The sequence below is a fragment of the Myxocyprinus asiaticus genome, chromosome 33 (genome assembly GCF_019703515.2).
Source record: "Myxocyprinus asiaticus isolate MX2 ecotype Aquarium Trade chromosome 33, UBuf_Myxa_2, whole genome shotgun sequence".
In the NCBI taxonomy this organism is placed as follows: Eukaryota; Metazoa; Chordata; class Actinopteri; order Cypriniformes; family Catostomidae; genus Myxocyprinus; species Myxocyprinus asiaticus.
The window spans coordinates 32,495,697-32,510,909 of record NC_059376.1 but is presented as its reverse complement, the minus strand read 5'-3'; the positions used below and the strand labels follow the sequence as shown (position 1 = coordinate 32,510,909).

General features: G+C 36.6%; 1 protein-coding gene across 1 annotated transcript; it reads left to right on the top strand.

Annotated features, from left to right (window-relative positions):
- The first annotated feature begins 7 nt into the window (after window positions 1-7).
- Window positions 8-12,392, top strand: dimt1l (DIM1 dimethyladenosine transferase 1-like (S. cerevisiae)). Its single transcript, XM_051669435.1, has 12 exons — window positions 8-183; window positions 372-445; window positions 753-839; window positions 942-1,003; window positions 3,764-3,857; window positions 3,965-4,014; window positions 4,376-4,499; window positions 6,323-6,415; window positions 6,519-6,583; window positions 6,678-6,741; window positions 6,833-6,939; window positions 7,032-12,392. The coding sequence occupies exons 1-12, from the start codon at window positions 126-128 to the stop codon at window positions 7,072-7,074; spliced, it is 921 nt and encodes a 306-aa protein (XP_051525395.1). The 5' UTR covers window positions 8-125; the 3' UTR covers window positions 7,075-12,392.
- Window positions 12,393-15,213: the final 2,821 nt, after the last annotated feature.

Below are 15,213 nucleotides of genomic sequence, written 5' to 3'. Positions count from 1 at the left end.
CCCAATCAGAGGAAAGAAACCCCAGCCTCCTGTATTTTGCACACGTGTTTGGGATAAAGCGACCGTTTTATTTACTTTCGCACTGTAGATCTCGCTGCTTAGAATCTCAGATATCATTAAGAAAGATGCCTAAAGTTAAAGCCGAGAAAAAATCTCGACAGCACCTGGAGGTGAAGAGTCAAGGTAGGTTTTATGAGATATTTTTGTACTGCATGGTAGCTGACGAGCTAATGAAGTCAGTCCTTTATAATGTAGATCACTGGTGAAAACAGTAAAGACATTTGTTTTAATTTTTGAACATGAATATCTAACGTTTGTCAGGGTGCAACTTTGAGGAATGGTTAGTTTGAATGTGTCTTGATCTGTTTCAGGAATTATGTTCAATACTGGTATCGGTCAGCATATTTTGAAAAATCCTTTAGTTGTCAACGGCATCATAGAGAAGGTACGTAATGTGGACGGTGCGCCAAATTTCTAAATACTATATTCTACTATACAATATTGCCAAAGCATCTATATTAATAACAAAAGCAGTAACAATAAAAATATATACGGTAATAATGATTAAAAAAAAAAATAATAAAAAAATATCATAAGGCACCAGTAATGGAAATAAATAATAATAACATTATACAATAAAATAAACATTCGTGTTACTTCTACTTGAAGTGACTGCTGAGCCAGCTGCCTGAACGTTGTCACATTTTAATTAAACCTTTTGATCACTGCATTTAAAAATCATGTATTTACAGGCAGCCCTACGCCCAACAGATGTGGTTCTAGAAGTTGGTCCTGGAACTGGTAACATGACTGTCAAACTTCTGGAGAAAGCTAAGAAAGTAATGTCATGTTACATTGAATGATTAATGCTGGTTTAAAATAATTGATACATTAATTTTTCACTGTTAAGCAAAACTTAACATACTTTTAATAATTAAAAGGTAGTTGCATGCGAGTTGGACACCAGACTTGTTGCAGAGCTTCAGAAAAGAGTTCAGTGCACGTAAGTAAAAAAAAAAAAAAAAAAAAGATATTTATAGTTACTAGGGCTGCAATGGTACACAAAATTCACGGTTTGGTATGTACCCCGGTTTTGGGGTCACAGTTCAGTATGGTTTCGGTACAGCAGAGAAAACAAAGAATTTTTCTTGAAATTATTTATTTTGAAAACAGTGGCTGATGGGCAACAATTCTTATTGTGAAGGCTCATTTATACATGACTGCACTATTCAGTGAAATTACAATACAAAACTTAAGAGCCTTTTATATGCACATTGTTTAAAATTATAAATAATAATAATACAAGTACAAAAAAAAAGTTCAATTATAAGAATTTTTACAAAATTAAGACATTAACAGTGCAGATTTCTGTCTTTTGCCTTTCAGCTCACCACTTGTTCTTATCATTCAATTTTCAAGTTTTTTTCCCCAGCAAAATCAGAATATCCACATTATCTGAGGAGAGGGTGGATCTGTTAGCACTGACAATGTCTCCTGCTGGACAAATACAGTGCATGCTTGTTTATATAGAGCGGACACTGCAGAATTGCTGAAATGCGTTCTTGTAGGAACATAATAACGGGGCTCAAGCACGTTAAGCAGATGCTAAATCCTGTGTTCTCGATGACTGAGTATGGTCGCATATCTGCTAGGGCTGCAACTAACGATTATTTTGATAATCGATTAATCAAACGATTATTGGACTATTTGGCAATTATTGCAACAATTAATCATAAGCTCTTAACCGATTATTCAGTTTGTGCCCCGACTTAAAAGGTTGTATTAAATGTGCTTACTAACAATAAAGAGGACAAAATCATCTTTTAAAAATACCTCAATGACATTCACTGAATTAAAGGGGAACATTTTTTTTTTATTAAGTTGAATTCAGTAAAGAAATTAACTACAACAAACCCTATTGTTATCAAGTGTTTTTGTCTTGTTTTACATTTAAAATTGTCTACAAATTCTTAAAACAAGATACATTTACTGGAGAAGCAACATATACGATATTTAGACTTGCTTTAAGAGACAAATATAAGTGTATTTTTTCACTTGGTTATACTTCTGCTAGTGCAGTAAAGACAAAATATACTTTTATTTAAGATCTATTCTCTGAAAGCAAGTCTAAATATCTTATATGTTGCTTCTCAGGTGAGTGCATCTTTTTTTTTTTTTAAAGGATTTTCAACATTCTCAGATAATTTTTTCTTCTACAGTACAGCTGCTAAAGAAAACATATGTTGTTTTAAAGGAATTTTAGATATATATAGTGGAAATAAAACAAAAACAAATCAAAAACTTATTTTGTTGCAGTGTATAATGGGGTGAAGACTACCCTCTCTCACCTTTCTGTTCACTTCAATCCATCTTTAACTCACAAAAAAAAAAACTCTCTCTTATTAATAAAGCTGCGTATTGCCAATTTTCTTCACGATAATAAACGCACAGTGACGCATATATTATGATTCAATAAGTTGCGAGCCATCATGTTATAATCTAGCTGCATTAAGTGTGCGCGTTCGAGGGATGACTGTCCCCGTGACAGAGTGTGCATCAGCCGGGTGCAGTATCAATCTCTCCCCCTTAGATCGGGACATTCGCGCAACTCATAGAAGAGGCGCTGACTGCACAGAGAAATGCCAGTTCTGGAGGTTGTAATTATTTACATGACCTGCTTCCTTATTATTTGAACTTTAATAAAGCTGTTTGGCTTCGCTTATTCCACAATGAGAGTGCTTCTGTATTTACTTATTTTTTTATAATTCCCTTATACTTTGCGATCTACATCACCTGAAGCTATGAAAGTTTAGTGTGCGTCTGGACTGTGAAAAGTGTAATTCTTCCTCTCCTCAGTCAGGCACGAGCTGCAGTGCTGCTCTCGCGCATCATCATTAGCGTTTAATGTGATCTCGTGTTACGTTAAATGAGATCAAACGACTATTCGACAACGTAACATTTTTGTCTACAGTTTTTTATTGTCGAAGTGGTCGATAACATAAATTAAGTTTCAGCCCTAATATCTGCAATTAATACTCCTATGCTGTTTTTAAAATGCTTTAGCTCTAACTGGGCTTGCAGCGAGAGGCTGCTTGAATGCTGTGGCGAGACTAACTTGCACAGGCTGTTTATGCTTTGCTCCTGTAAACCCAAGAGACACGTGGATGATGTCGGTGCAAATGAGTCATCATGTTAGATGTGCTTCCTGTTTGACGTGACACTCAGCCTTTGTCCTGTTCACTACTTGTTGCCCAGTATTGCTTTAGTTTACTGCTAAACCGTAATGCTCCCAAACTACAGATTTTAGAGAGATGGCAGTGGGTCTTGAATCTCTAGCTTATTTAAGTCTGAAATTTATGTTTAGTTCCATCACAGTTGGCAGAAATAGCGAGCTAGCTACTATAATTCGCATGCATTCATCTGATCCCCAGTTTCTAGTGTACCGTGGTTTGCTCTGTTCTGTTAAATTTTGGCTCCATGCCGTCCCGTGTTGCTCTGCATTGTTTTATTCCTTTTTAGTTCAGTGTGGTTTGTGTTGTTCATTATGTTGTTTTAATATTGGTTTCACACATGCTAAGATATGTAATCATTCATGTGACTGTGTGTACCGTACCGAAGGCCCTGTCTCCATTCGGTTCGGCACGGATACATGTACCATATTGCAGCCCTAATAATCATAGTTGTCAAAAACCAACAGCATCCTCAGCTTCTCTTTGACTTGGGGGGGGGGAGAAAAAAAAATAACCCCTTTTTCTTGAAACAGTCCTATGCAGAACAAGCTTCAGATACTCATAGGAGATGTCCTTAAGGCAGAGCTGCCCTTTTTTGATGTCTGCGTTGCTAACTTGCCTTATCAGGTACAAGTTCATAGATTGTTTATACCAATGTTTTTGTTTCTCTTGGATCGATGCAGATCTGTGTTCTGATTTGATGGTATTCACATTAAGATTTTGTTTTTCTTTAGATATCGTCACCTTTTGTGTTCAAGTTGTTACTTCACAGACCATTTTTTAGGTAAGGAGTTTTAAAGAAATGTTCCCCTTGTGAATCATGTTTCACATCTTCTGTAGTTGTTAGCACGGTGGGCTTTGTGTTACGCAATTAATCCTATATATCTTCACTGGATATAATCTGAGCATATGTCTAAATAAGAAGTTGTAATGGGAACAGTTATCTAGTTAAAGTGGCAAAGATCACAAGATCATTTGCAATCCATTACATGTAGTGTGTTATTAGTGATTAATAAACTCAAAACAATGTGAGACTTTAATTTCCAAACAGTGAAAACTGACTTGCTGTCAGAGGATGAGAATATTACCAGTGAGAGTAACAGTGATGGTTTGGCCCTCTGAGATGTAGATTATTTCCTCTGTAGATGTGCAGTGCTGATGTTCCAAAGAGAGTTTGCCATGCGGTTGGTGGCTAAACCAGGAGACAAGCTATACTGCAGGCTTTCCATCAACACACAACTTCTAGCCAGGGTGGACCATCTCATGAAGGTTGGGAAAATTCCTCAGTGCATTCCAATCATATGTCAGTTGATTGACTGTTTTTGGTTGCTTTAATGCTTTTAAGATTTAATTACTGGATTCTTATTGTTGTTAATATTGAAGCATGTGAAATCAATGTTTATGGGGAATGTTTCGGGAGATGGACCTGGGTTCCTGCTGGTCCTTAAAAAATTAAATTCAGTTTTCTAAATTTAAGGCCATAAAAAATCTCTTAAATGGTATAACAAAAGTCTTAATTATCATTTAAACAGGTCTTAAATTTGACCAGATAAAGACCAGAATCGCGATATGGCCCTAATTTGATTATTAAACTTTATAAGGCTATTAAATTTCATTTGATAAACATATCGTCTGTGTGCGCTGAAGGCTTCAAAGTGAAAAGCACGCAGGGAACTCGAGATTCAGTGTTTCCAGCGGCTTCAGAACGTTTCGCAATCAGTGAATACTGGACATTTATGATAAACTATTGCTGATTATAATATTTTTGAATTATGACAATGTTTACTTAAAAGTGTTTATATTGTAATACCTTGTAGATGAATGTTAGAGTGTATATATTATTTCCCTTTATCTGTTTGAATAAGCTAGAAGCTGTGAAGCACAGACATTTTAAAATAAAAGTCCTCTGTGTATTTCGGGCTTGTTTAGTGTTAAAAGTCCTGTGCTATGCACCATATCCTTTTTATTTTTGGTTATTAATGGTGTTTTGGTTGCGGAATAATCTGCTTCTGTCATTTAATTCAATTTGGACTCTTGTAACCTCTGTCTGGCCTGCCCTGTCACAGGAAGGAAAGACTAAGAATTATTTTTAGCACATTCAATATATCGATTTTAAAATCTATAGTCATAAGTCTTAAGTCATTTTATTGTCATTTACACAGATCACACATGGTAGAAAAACTGAGCATTGAAATTTGTAATAGGCAGATAAATCTGTTATTGTATTTCTTTCAACACATTGTCGTATCTGCAAAATCCAATATTGGTTGACCTCAAATTCATTTGTTTTGATATATTAGTACATAAACCATAAATGTATTTAGTATTTTAAACTTGCAGATACCCTGTTGTGCTAAAAGTTCTAAGTCCTTGTTGAATGTGTGCCAGCCTGTTTAAGTAAAAGAATCTGTGATGCGTGATTTATTTTGAGACTGTGTGTTTGTTCTGAATGGGCTGAATACAGTATTAATTTTATTTGTTAAGGTCTTAAAAAGTCTTAAATTTGATTTAAAAACTCTGCAGCAACCCTGTGGACAACATGAATATGCTATGGCTGGCAGATTGTCATACAGTGCCTTGAAAAAGTAATTGCCCCCTTCCTGATGATTTCTATTTTTGTGTATTTTTCATACTAAATTGTTTTAGATCTTCAAAAGAGATATAACATAAAACGAAGGCAACCTGAGTAAACACAAAATACAGTTTTCAAAAATATTGCAAAAAAGTTATCCAACACCTATATCACCCATGTTAAAAACTAACTACCCCCTTAAACTTAATAGCTGGTTGTACCACCTTTAGCAGCAACAACTGCAACCAAATGCTTCCGATACCTGGAGATCAGTCTTTTCCAACGCTGTGGTGGAATACTACCACATACTTTTTCACACAGGCCCAGTTGGTATTGGATAACTTTTGTGCTTCAATAAATAACATTATCATTTAAAAACTGTATTTTGTGTTTACTCAGGTTGCCTTTGTTTTATGTTAGACTTATGTTAGAATGAGATATACACAAAAACAGTAGAAACCAGCAAATACTTGTTCACAGCACTGTATGTGCAAATTTTAAGCTAGTTATCTTTTTGAAGGTGGGAAAGAACAATTTCAGACCACCTCCAAAAGTTGAGTCCAGCGTGGTAAGGATAGAGCCAAAAAATCCACCGCCACCTGTCAACTTCCAGGTCAGTGTTGCTTAACTGAACTACAGTATATACTGGTTGTGCTTTAGTGAAACTTGCTTTCAATGCTTAACAAACATGTAACATTGTTTTTGCACATTTATAGGAATGGGATGGCCTTGTCAGAATTGCTTTTGTTAGAAAGAACAAAACACTCAGTGCTGCTTTCAAGTAAGACTTACCTAGACTGGGTTCTTGTTGACCAATCGGTAGTAATAGATTAAAAAAGCTGGTCTAGAATTGATGTTTTGGTTGTTCAACTCAGGTCTGCTGCGGTCAAGCAACTTTTGGAGAAGAACTACAGAATCCATTGCTCAGTGCACAACATAGTGAGTCTGCTTACATGAAGTACGCTAATTATACTTATTTTTAGATTTTGTTTTTTTTAAAGCTAAAGTGCTTTTTCAAATTGTATTGCAGGAAGTGGCACAGGATTTTAACATGGCTCAGAAAATTGACAATGTCCTCCAAGAGGCAGAGTTTAGTGAAAAGAGGGCACGCTCTATGGATATAGATGATTTCATGGTGTAAGTATTGACATGCTTCATTTCGTCAGTATTAGTAATACATTGAAATGTGTTTTTGTAAGTGTCTCTTCTTCATCCATGTTTTACTGTAGGCTTCTTCATGCATTCAACTCAGCTGGGATACACTTCTCCTAAGGAACAGCTTCTAGATTGACAGGAAGTGATGTCACAGTCTTCTGGTATCCAGTAAACAGCTTTTCTTTTCAGTGGCCATACAAAGGGGCACTTAGTCATTCAGGTTGTGAAGGTTTTATGTACCTTTCCTTAATGGGAAAATATTTGAAGAATCTCTTTTCAGATAGTAGAAAAACTGTTGTGTGCATGGTGACTGTCAAGAGTTCAAGTTGATGGCAAAGTCTGTATACCTGAGGCTGAATTAACAAAAAAATATTGGTCTTCCTCATCTATCTCAGTACTACACACACTGTCCCACCACTGTGTACTACAATACTGAACTGTCAGTGAGAAATTATTAGCCTTTATAGACATACAGTTAAGTTAACTGTAGGTGTATTATGTAATCTTTTGACATGTCAATATTTGATGACAAATTATGTTTACGTAATAGGTTTTATGACTATTCTATTAAAATTCTTTAAGGGCATGTTTCTTATGAAAGCTGATGATTTTGAGTATTCCGAGCTTTCTGGATGAAGCAATTTAAAGAGAACTTGCCTGAAAACAATAATATTATCACAAAATATTAAAGCTGAAGCATGCTTTGGGTGAGCCATTATCCACTAAGCAAATGCACAAAGTATAAACAATGAGGGTGCTCTACATTAAAGTGGTCGCCCTTATGTCGTATTCTCTACAAATGAGCTAACTTTTCCATGAGGCAACTCTGATGGGCCCTGTACTGTGTGGGTACAAAACTGCACCGCACCCGATGTACACTGGGTACTGAGTGGTGACTAATGCCATAGTGGAGTTAGTATACAGGGTGGGACACCACTGAGTGGCATTATTGGGACTTAAAATTGACAGAACAGGTGGACCCACCATATGTTTTAATCATTTCGCATTTAATACAGTCAAAAGAGTCCCCTATTATTTCTAACCACCACTTGTCCTAATTGTGGTCTGAAAAAGTTGCTTTCTTTACAAATAATACATTACATACTTTCATAATGGTAACTGATGTTGGTTATTCACAAGACATGAGGTTACATCACTGGATCATTATTTTCATGAATGTAATGCATGCAGTTGCATTGCCAGCTATGTAAGCGATGCAGTCCCCAAGAACAGTGAAGAGACAGTTCACCCAAAAATGAAAATTCTGTCATAAATTGCTCATCTTCATGTTCTTTTAAACCTGCATTACATTCTTTCATTAAACACAAAAGATGTTATGCAGAATGACCGGTGACCATTCACATTCATTGTATGGAAAAAAGATGCTACGAAAGTGAATGGTGACTGAGACTAACGCACTGCCTTTGTTGGGTTTTAAGCAAAATGAGGGTGAGTAAATGACAACATTTTCATTTTTGGACAAACTATCTTTTGAAATGGTTTGTTGCCATTACAGTATTTACCACTGGGTGGCACTCAAGTATTGCTGTGGAAGTTAACAGTTGCTGCTGTTGCCAATGAAGGCTATCTGAGTAATGGCTATTTTGAACATGTTGTTTTTTCTTTATATTTCTTGTCATGAAGAGTTCAATAAATACTTAATGATACCGTGTGACTTATGAAAGACAGCAAGAAAGTGTGGGAGACTAAAATAGATCTAAATAGATTTTTAAAAACACAGAGAGAACGTAGACTGACATGAAACTTGATGCAATCAAGTTAGCATTTTAACCCTCTCACAAAGAAAGTCATTAATTTCACGCCCACCAATGCCAAAATGTCTTCGTTCGTTACTTGGCTTTAGTTCCTTACTGTAGTATTAACAGATCCATCTCCATTGACTGGGAGCTGGCTGGGATTCTTGTAAGCACCAGGGTGAAATGTCTTGCCCTATAGGGAGCAGGAAGGAATTGATTAGAGTTGCAACGCCACAGATGTACAGCTTAATCTGAGTGACAATTACCTCTTCTGTCGACCAATGTAAAAATTTACTCTTGTCTACCTGATGGAGACAGTACAGCAAATCCACTGCATATGCAGTTATTAGTTTAATTGATTAATTAATTTACAAACTGAGAGTACTAAAGGTTAAAATGAAAAATGTAAATATATGCAAAGACAGAGCAGGAGGTGAAGCAATAGGTGGATGGATGGATGTATTTTATTAACCTATAAGAGACTCATCGCTTATGCCAGTTAGTGTTTTGTGTATTACAAATGTAAATTTGTAGAATGATGGACCCAAGAAATATTTGAGATTTACATGTATATATCCTAAAAGTTCATCTTTAACCCTCATTTCCCCATTTTTTTTCTTGTCAATTATGCATGGACTATGCAAATTAATTTTCAATGTTCTCAGCTTTTGAAAGAATTTCTAAAAAACTCCCCACATTGGCTCTCGACACTTTTCACAAATCACACACTTTAAAGTGACGCATAATACATAAAATTCTTAAGAGCAAACAGTCATTTCAGTTTGGCTTTTCCAGTGCTATTCTTGTTTAATTGTTTCACAACACATCAGTTTTTCTTGCGGAAGGTGTGGCTGAATTGTCGGAGAAATTTATGAAGCCTTACAGCAAAATGCACTCGCCAGCACAAACACTGTTTTACAAACATTGTAGCTGAGTCACTAATGCTCAATTAGCCTTTAGGTTTTCCTCTTGGCTCCTAAGGTCACGATGAACATAATTAATTTGGCTTCAGGTGTGAACCCCTCTTATGCTGTCCAGATACTGTCCTAGTTTTCCTGTATTCAGGTTCTCGTCAGTCACATAGCCTAAGGCCTGCTGATAGGATCAAGATTAGAAATTCAAATGTCTTCTTTGAAGTAAAGAGAAAGAGCTTTTGAGTCTGGGGCCTGGAGGACATGGCGGCCGAGTTTGCACATTGATGCTGTGAAACGTGTTTGACTTTGAGATTTATTTAGTTGTCTGCTGTATCTGTTCCCTTTTTCCAATTCAATAGTTCACATGGGGGAGATACTTGGATTCTGTGGATCACTGTGATACAGAATAAATGAGACTTGGAACGATTGAATGTCATGGGAAACATTTGACATACTGGTCAAAAATTACTCATTGCAGGGTTTATATTGATGATTTAATGTAAATTCAACACCATGTCAACTGCAATTCTTGCTGGTAATGGTTAACAAATTACAACTTTGTCCAGTGTTGGGGAAGTGAGTTTTAAATTCCATTGAATCAACTACCATTATTTCTCAGAATTTCTGTGATTGAAAATCTGAGTTTTTATTTAATGAATGAGTCAGCATTAAACTTGAACAGATACAGTTGTACTAAATACAACAAAAATACAGTACTTGACTATAATGATTTAAAAGTATATTGATTAAAAAATGCTTTTAACTAAAAACAAAAGCTATGTAAAAAAAGCAAAATCCTGTACAAGGACTTCTGCCAAGACTGTTTTTTGTTTTCTTGCTCTGCTTACTCGACTGTAAAACTGTGGACACAATACATAATATGACAAAAACATTAATATTTATTATTTATTAATAATTCCTTACATTTTTACGCACTACACCGCAACTTGTCGGAAAGATTAGCTAATATCTAGAAAAGCTATGCTATTCTGACAGTAAATAACAGCTGAGCTATTAACACTCAGTTTAAAAAAATAAGTTAGAAGTGTCACTACTTTTAGTTAGTTACTCCAATCAATGCAGATGAAAATAAAAACTGTGTAATATTCAGTGTGGATTTACCCATCCTCTTATTCCCAAGAAAAGTGCCTCTGCCTTCAATGATCACCATTTTTCGTCATATGTGTCCATGCCCAGATGAGCAAAGTGGTTATTCGGATTGGCTAGTTGCAGCAGACCATGGTAGTACCCCATAAATACTCAATATATCATTTAGCTCTTGTCAGGGTCAATGGTGCAGGACTGGTCTTTATGATAAGCTGGTCTTAAATCCTCTAACAGGACACAGACAGGGCACTCCATCATTTGAGTTTTTCCCAGGTGAGGTCAAAATGAGGTTATCCTCTTTTCAGCAGTATTGATCTGTGTTAACTGCCATTGACAATCATATTCTATCACATTGCCATCATGGGTTTTCTTAGACACATCTGTAAAATTGTATCATAATTGCAATTAATTTAGAAATGCAACATTCAAGGTAATGAGAACATGCTGTTAGATTATGTATTTTCTGTCTTTTGTACACTTTTTACATTTAGCCTTTTTGTTATTTTTATAGGAGAGAAGAGAGACTATGGAATATGGAGAAACAGGATAGGGAAATGACACAAGCCAGATTTGAACTCGCATTGCCCGCATATGAGCGCAACAGCTAAATATGCTGAAACATATGCTGTAACTCAGTTATTCCCAACCAGGGGTGCATGTGTATCCCAAGGGGTACTTAAGCAGGTTCCAGGGGGTAATATTTGATTTGACTTTGTTAAACTTTATAAAACAGAAATTATGATTTTAAAATAAAAAATATTTGGGGTGTCAGAAGAATAAACTAATTCCAATATTCCAATTCCATTCAGTTACTTTGTTTTATTTTGTTAAAAAAGAAAAAAAAAAGTATATGCAAGTTTTGTCAACTTGTGTGGCTGACACTTTAAATGGAACTTATGCGTCTACATACTATAAACAGGTAGGGACCCACTTTATATTAGGTGGCCTTAAATACAATGTACTTAACCATTTGATACAATGTACTTATTATGTACACATGTTGTTGCATTTTAATTACATTTAAAGTACTTGCATTTAATTATATTTGTAGTTACACTGCTGACTGTACCCCTAACCCTACCCTTACCCCTAAACCTACCCGTACCTCAACCTCAATAGCAATAAATGTGGGAATTTTGCAGAACAACATGTAGTTAAACAGTAAATACGTAGCCTTGTATGTATTAAATGTTAGTACTTAGTAGTTAAGGCCACCTAATGTGTGACCACAGGTAGATTTCTTCAACTTTACATTTACATGTCTTGCTTACACTTCTCCACATCAGTACAATGGTCTTTCCTGTTTTCATGCTATCAAATGTCTCAAAACTAAATGAAATTACAAATGAACATTCTAACGTTTGCTGCTTTAGTTTGAAAGGCAACTTGGCGAGTCTTTTTCAATCAGAATAAATTGTTTTTAGTTTTAAAAGTGAAAGAAAAATGTAATAATGGCAATTTTAAGCTAATGTTCATTTGTATCCAGTATAAAATGAATGAAAAGGAACTTATTTCTGGTTTGGAAAACCATGATAAGCCACGGCTCCAACTGTTCACTCAACACAAATGCATGAAACACTTCATGATGAACTGTTTATTTTACTTTTTCACTTTACATTCTCATGTATCTTAAATATAAATAAATATCTTAAATATATGTTAATTCAATGTAATCTCACACAAGCTACTAAATTAACGATACGCCTGTGACAAGTTATCGCAGCGCATAAGCAAAAAAACAGCGATGTGCTGCATTCCTTAAGATATTTCACACTAATGATTAAGCCTGGAACTGTCTGTCTTCTCTTCATATATTTCCTCTCCTACTCTGCTAGACTAAAGGATGTATGAAATGTGCAATGGGACTAGCTGTATGTTGAGTTATACCCTGCATGCTCAGTGGGGTATGGCACAGAAGCACGGCTGGAGGCTGACCTGGGCCGCCTCTATATTCTGATGTCTGCAGATGTTTGCATGCAGAAAGGACAGTATCATCCCCTCCTGCTCATGATAAATCATATAAGGGGGATTCACACTGCATTATTGATGGTATACAGGGAGGAATGAGAGAGAGCTTACCAGAGAGTGAGAAAGAGAGAGAGAGAAAATGCTGTTCAGCCTTTTCAGCCACTACCCAAGGTTAGCCACTCTGGAGCAGACACCAGTTAAGAGATCCTGACAGGTGTGTGTGTGTGTGTGTGTGAGGGAGAGAGACAGTGAGAGAAAGATTTTCCCCATGGGAGACGATGATCTGGAGCTTTTCAGAGGCAGCCTTGCTGTGACAGGCCTCTTCACAGAAACCCTTTCCTTTTCAAGCAAGTTTGAGGGATGTCATGAGGCTGTGGCATGGCGGTCTCGCAGAGGGGGAGGGAGAAAGAAAGACAGACTGAATGGAAAGCCGTATCTCCTGCACTTGCCCGAATGACATTAACGGGCACTGGTTTTATGAGGCTGTGAAACTCAGTCAGTTACAGCACACACTCCTTGGAAAGTGGTTTCTCATACTCAGCTTCACGCAGTCTGCAACTTTCATAATTCGACTTTCAAATTTTCATAATTAAAGCCTTAGTACCTATAAACTACTTGACTGATGACATTTTTGCTAATTATATTACGTGGCTCCTTACACGCATAGCAGCAGTTCCGAGGGGAAATGTCCAATGTGTGGCATTAAAAGCGAGTAAAAGTTTCTCCTAAACAGATGGGGGTTTTATGGTTAATGGCCTTTAAAGTTTAAAATCAATGAAACCTACCTCCTTATCCTGAACGTTAAACCTAAATCTAACCATCATCAAAAGCAAAGCGTGACTGAAGCAACTATTTTAATTTGCGGTGATTTCGTGGTACTTTTGAAACACGTGTTGACCCACATGCTCATAATACTCGTACACTGGTCCTTTGCATCACAAGTGCAGCACACTATCTGTTGAGCAATTTGACTGTGCTTAAACAAACTTGCAAATGTAGTTGATTTTGTAATACAAACGTTAAAATGTATTCTTTTTCAAGTCATGCACAGTGGTAAAAATGTTTAGATGCATTGTGTGAGGAACATGGAGAAAGGTAAGTGTTTATGAACTGTTAATCTGTAACATGTAACATGGCCCAACTTTTCAGAGTGGGTTTTACAGTACAAATTTATAAACAACCAAAGCAAAGCATGCTCATTAAAGCTACTCAATGTAAGATTTTTGTAAAACCATGTATTTTCCTTACCCCAATTCACTACAGTAAGTAGAGTTGGAGTACAGACTCAAGTCTGAGTCACAAGTCCAATTTTAATGGACTTCTCATGGACTCAGATGCATTTTTACTTTGACTTGACTCACATTTACATTTATGCATTTGGCAGACACTTTTATCCAAAGCAACTTACCAATCCAAAGGGCCCTGATTACAGAGACAATCCCCCTGGAGCAACCTGGAGTTAAGTGCCTTGCTCAAGGACACAATGGTGGTGGCTGTGGCGATTGAACCAACAACCTTCCACTTACCAGTTCAGTGCTTTAGTCCACTACACCACCACCACTCCAACTTGGACTTGAGCCTCTTGGATTTTTTTCAGAGTCTGGCCAAGTCCATGGCATTTGTGATGCAATGAAAAACAAACAAACACAAAAAATATAACATAACAGAGGGTGACCATACCTCCTCTTTTCCCCAGACATGCCCTCTTTTTCAGACCTGAAAAAAGCATCTGGCCTGGATTTCAAAATTGCTTCTAAATGTCCGGGATTTGGCTTTGTCTTCATATTGATGTGCTCTCTACAGTTAGTACTATAATACATTATGTGTATTTGATAATGAACATCAGTTTTCACGCGTCTGAGAGCAGCAGCGCGCACTCTTTCAAAGTACTTTTGTAACTCTCTCGCCCGTACGCCCGTGCTGTATGTGTGTGCAGGAAAGAGATCACCAGATATGCTGCCGCTCTCATCCAGAAATATCAATAATGTAAGTACACTTTAAAAAGAACGTTCCCCAACTCTGCAAATTATTAAATAGAACACATGTTTTATCAGACTCCTGCTTATATGCAAAGTAATTTCTAACTGAAAATGTTGACTATATTGAGACAAAATCAAATTTACTATGTATCAGGGACATTTAAACTAATATGACGGATGAAACAGACCATGTTGGAAAAACTCAGTCCGTCACATATTTGTAGTGCAACCTCTGTGTGTTACCTGTAAAGCTGGCACTTGCATCTCAATGGCAATAAAGTCAGAAAATAGGCATGTGTTGGATGACAAGTACACTAGCTGACCATGATGGCCCGTCCTTACTTTCAATCGTTTTGCGTGAATGACCACAGTTTTCATGCAAGCCTGGAAGATATAAAATATGTAAAATTATTCCAGTCTGACCCTCTAGACTTCAAATTCATCACTCCAAGGTGACTCTACGACAGCCTAACTCCTGTTAGGCCTGCTGTCTGGGCTGCAGTGGCGTTCAAAGGCAGTTATTCGGCAAGT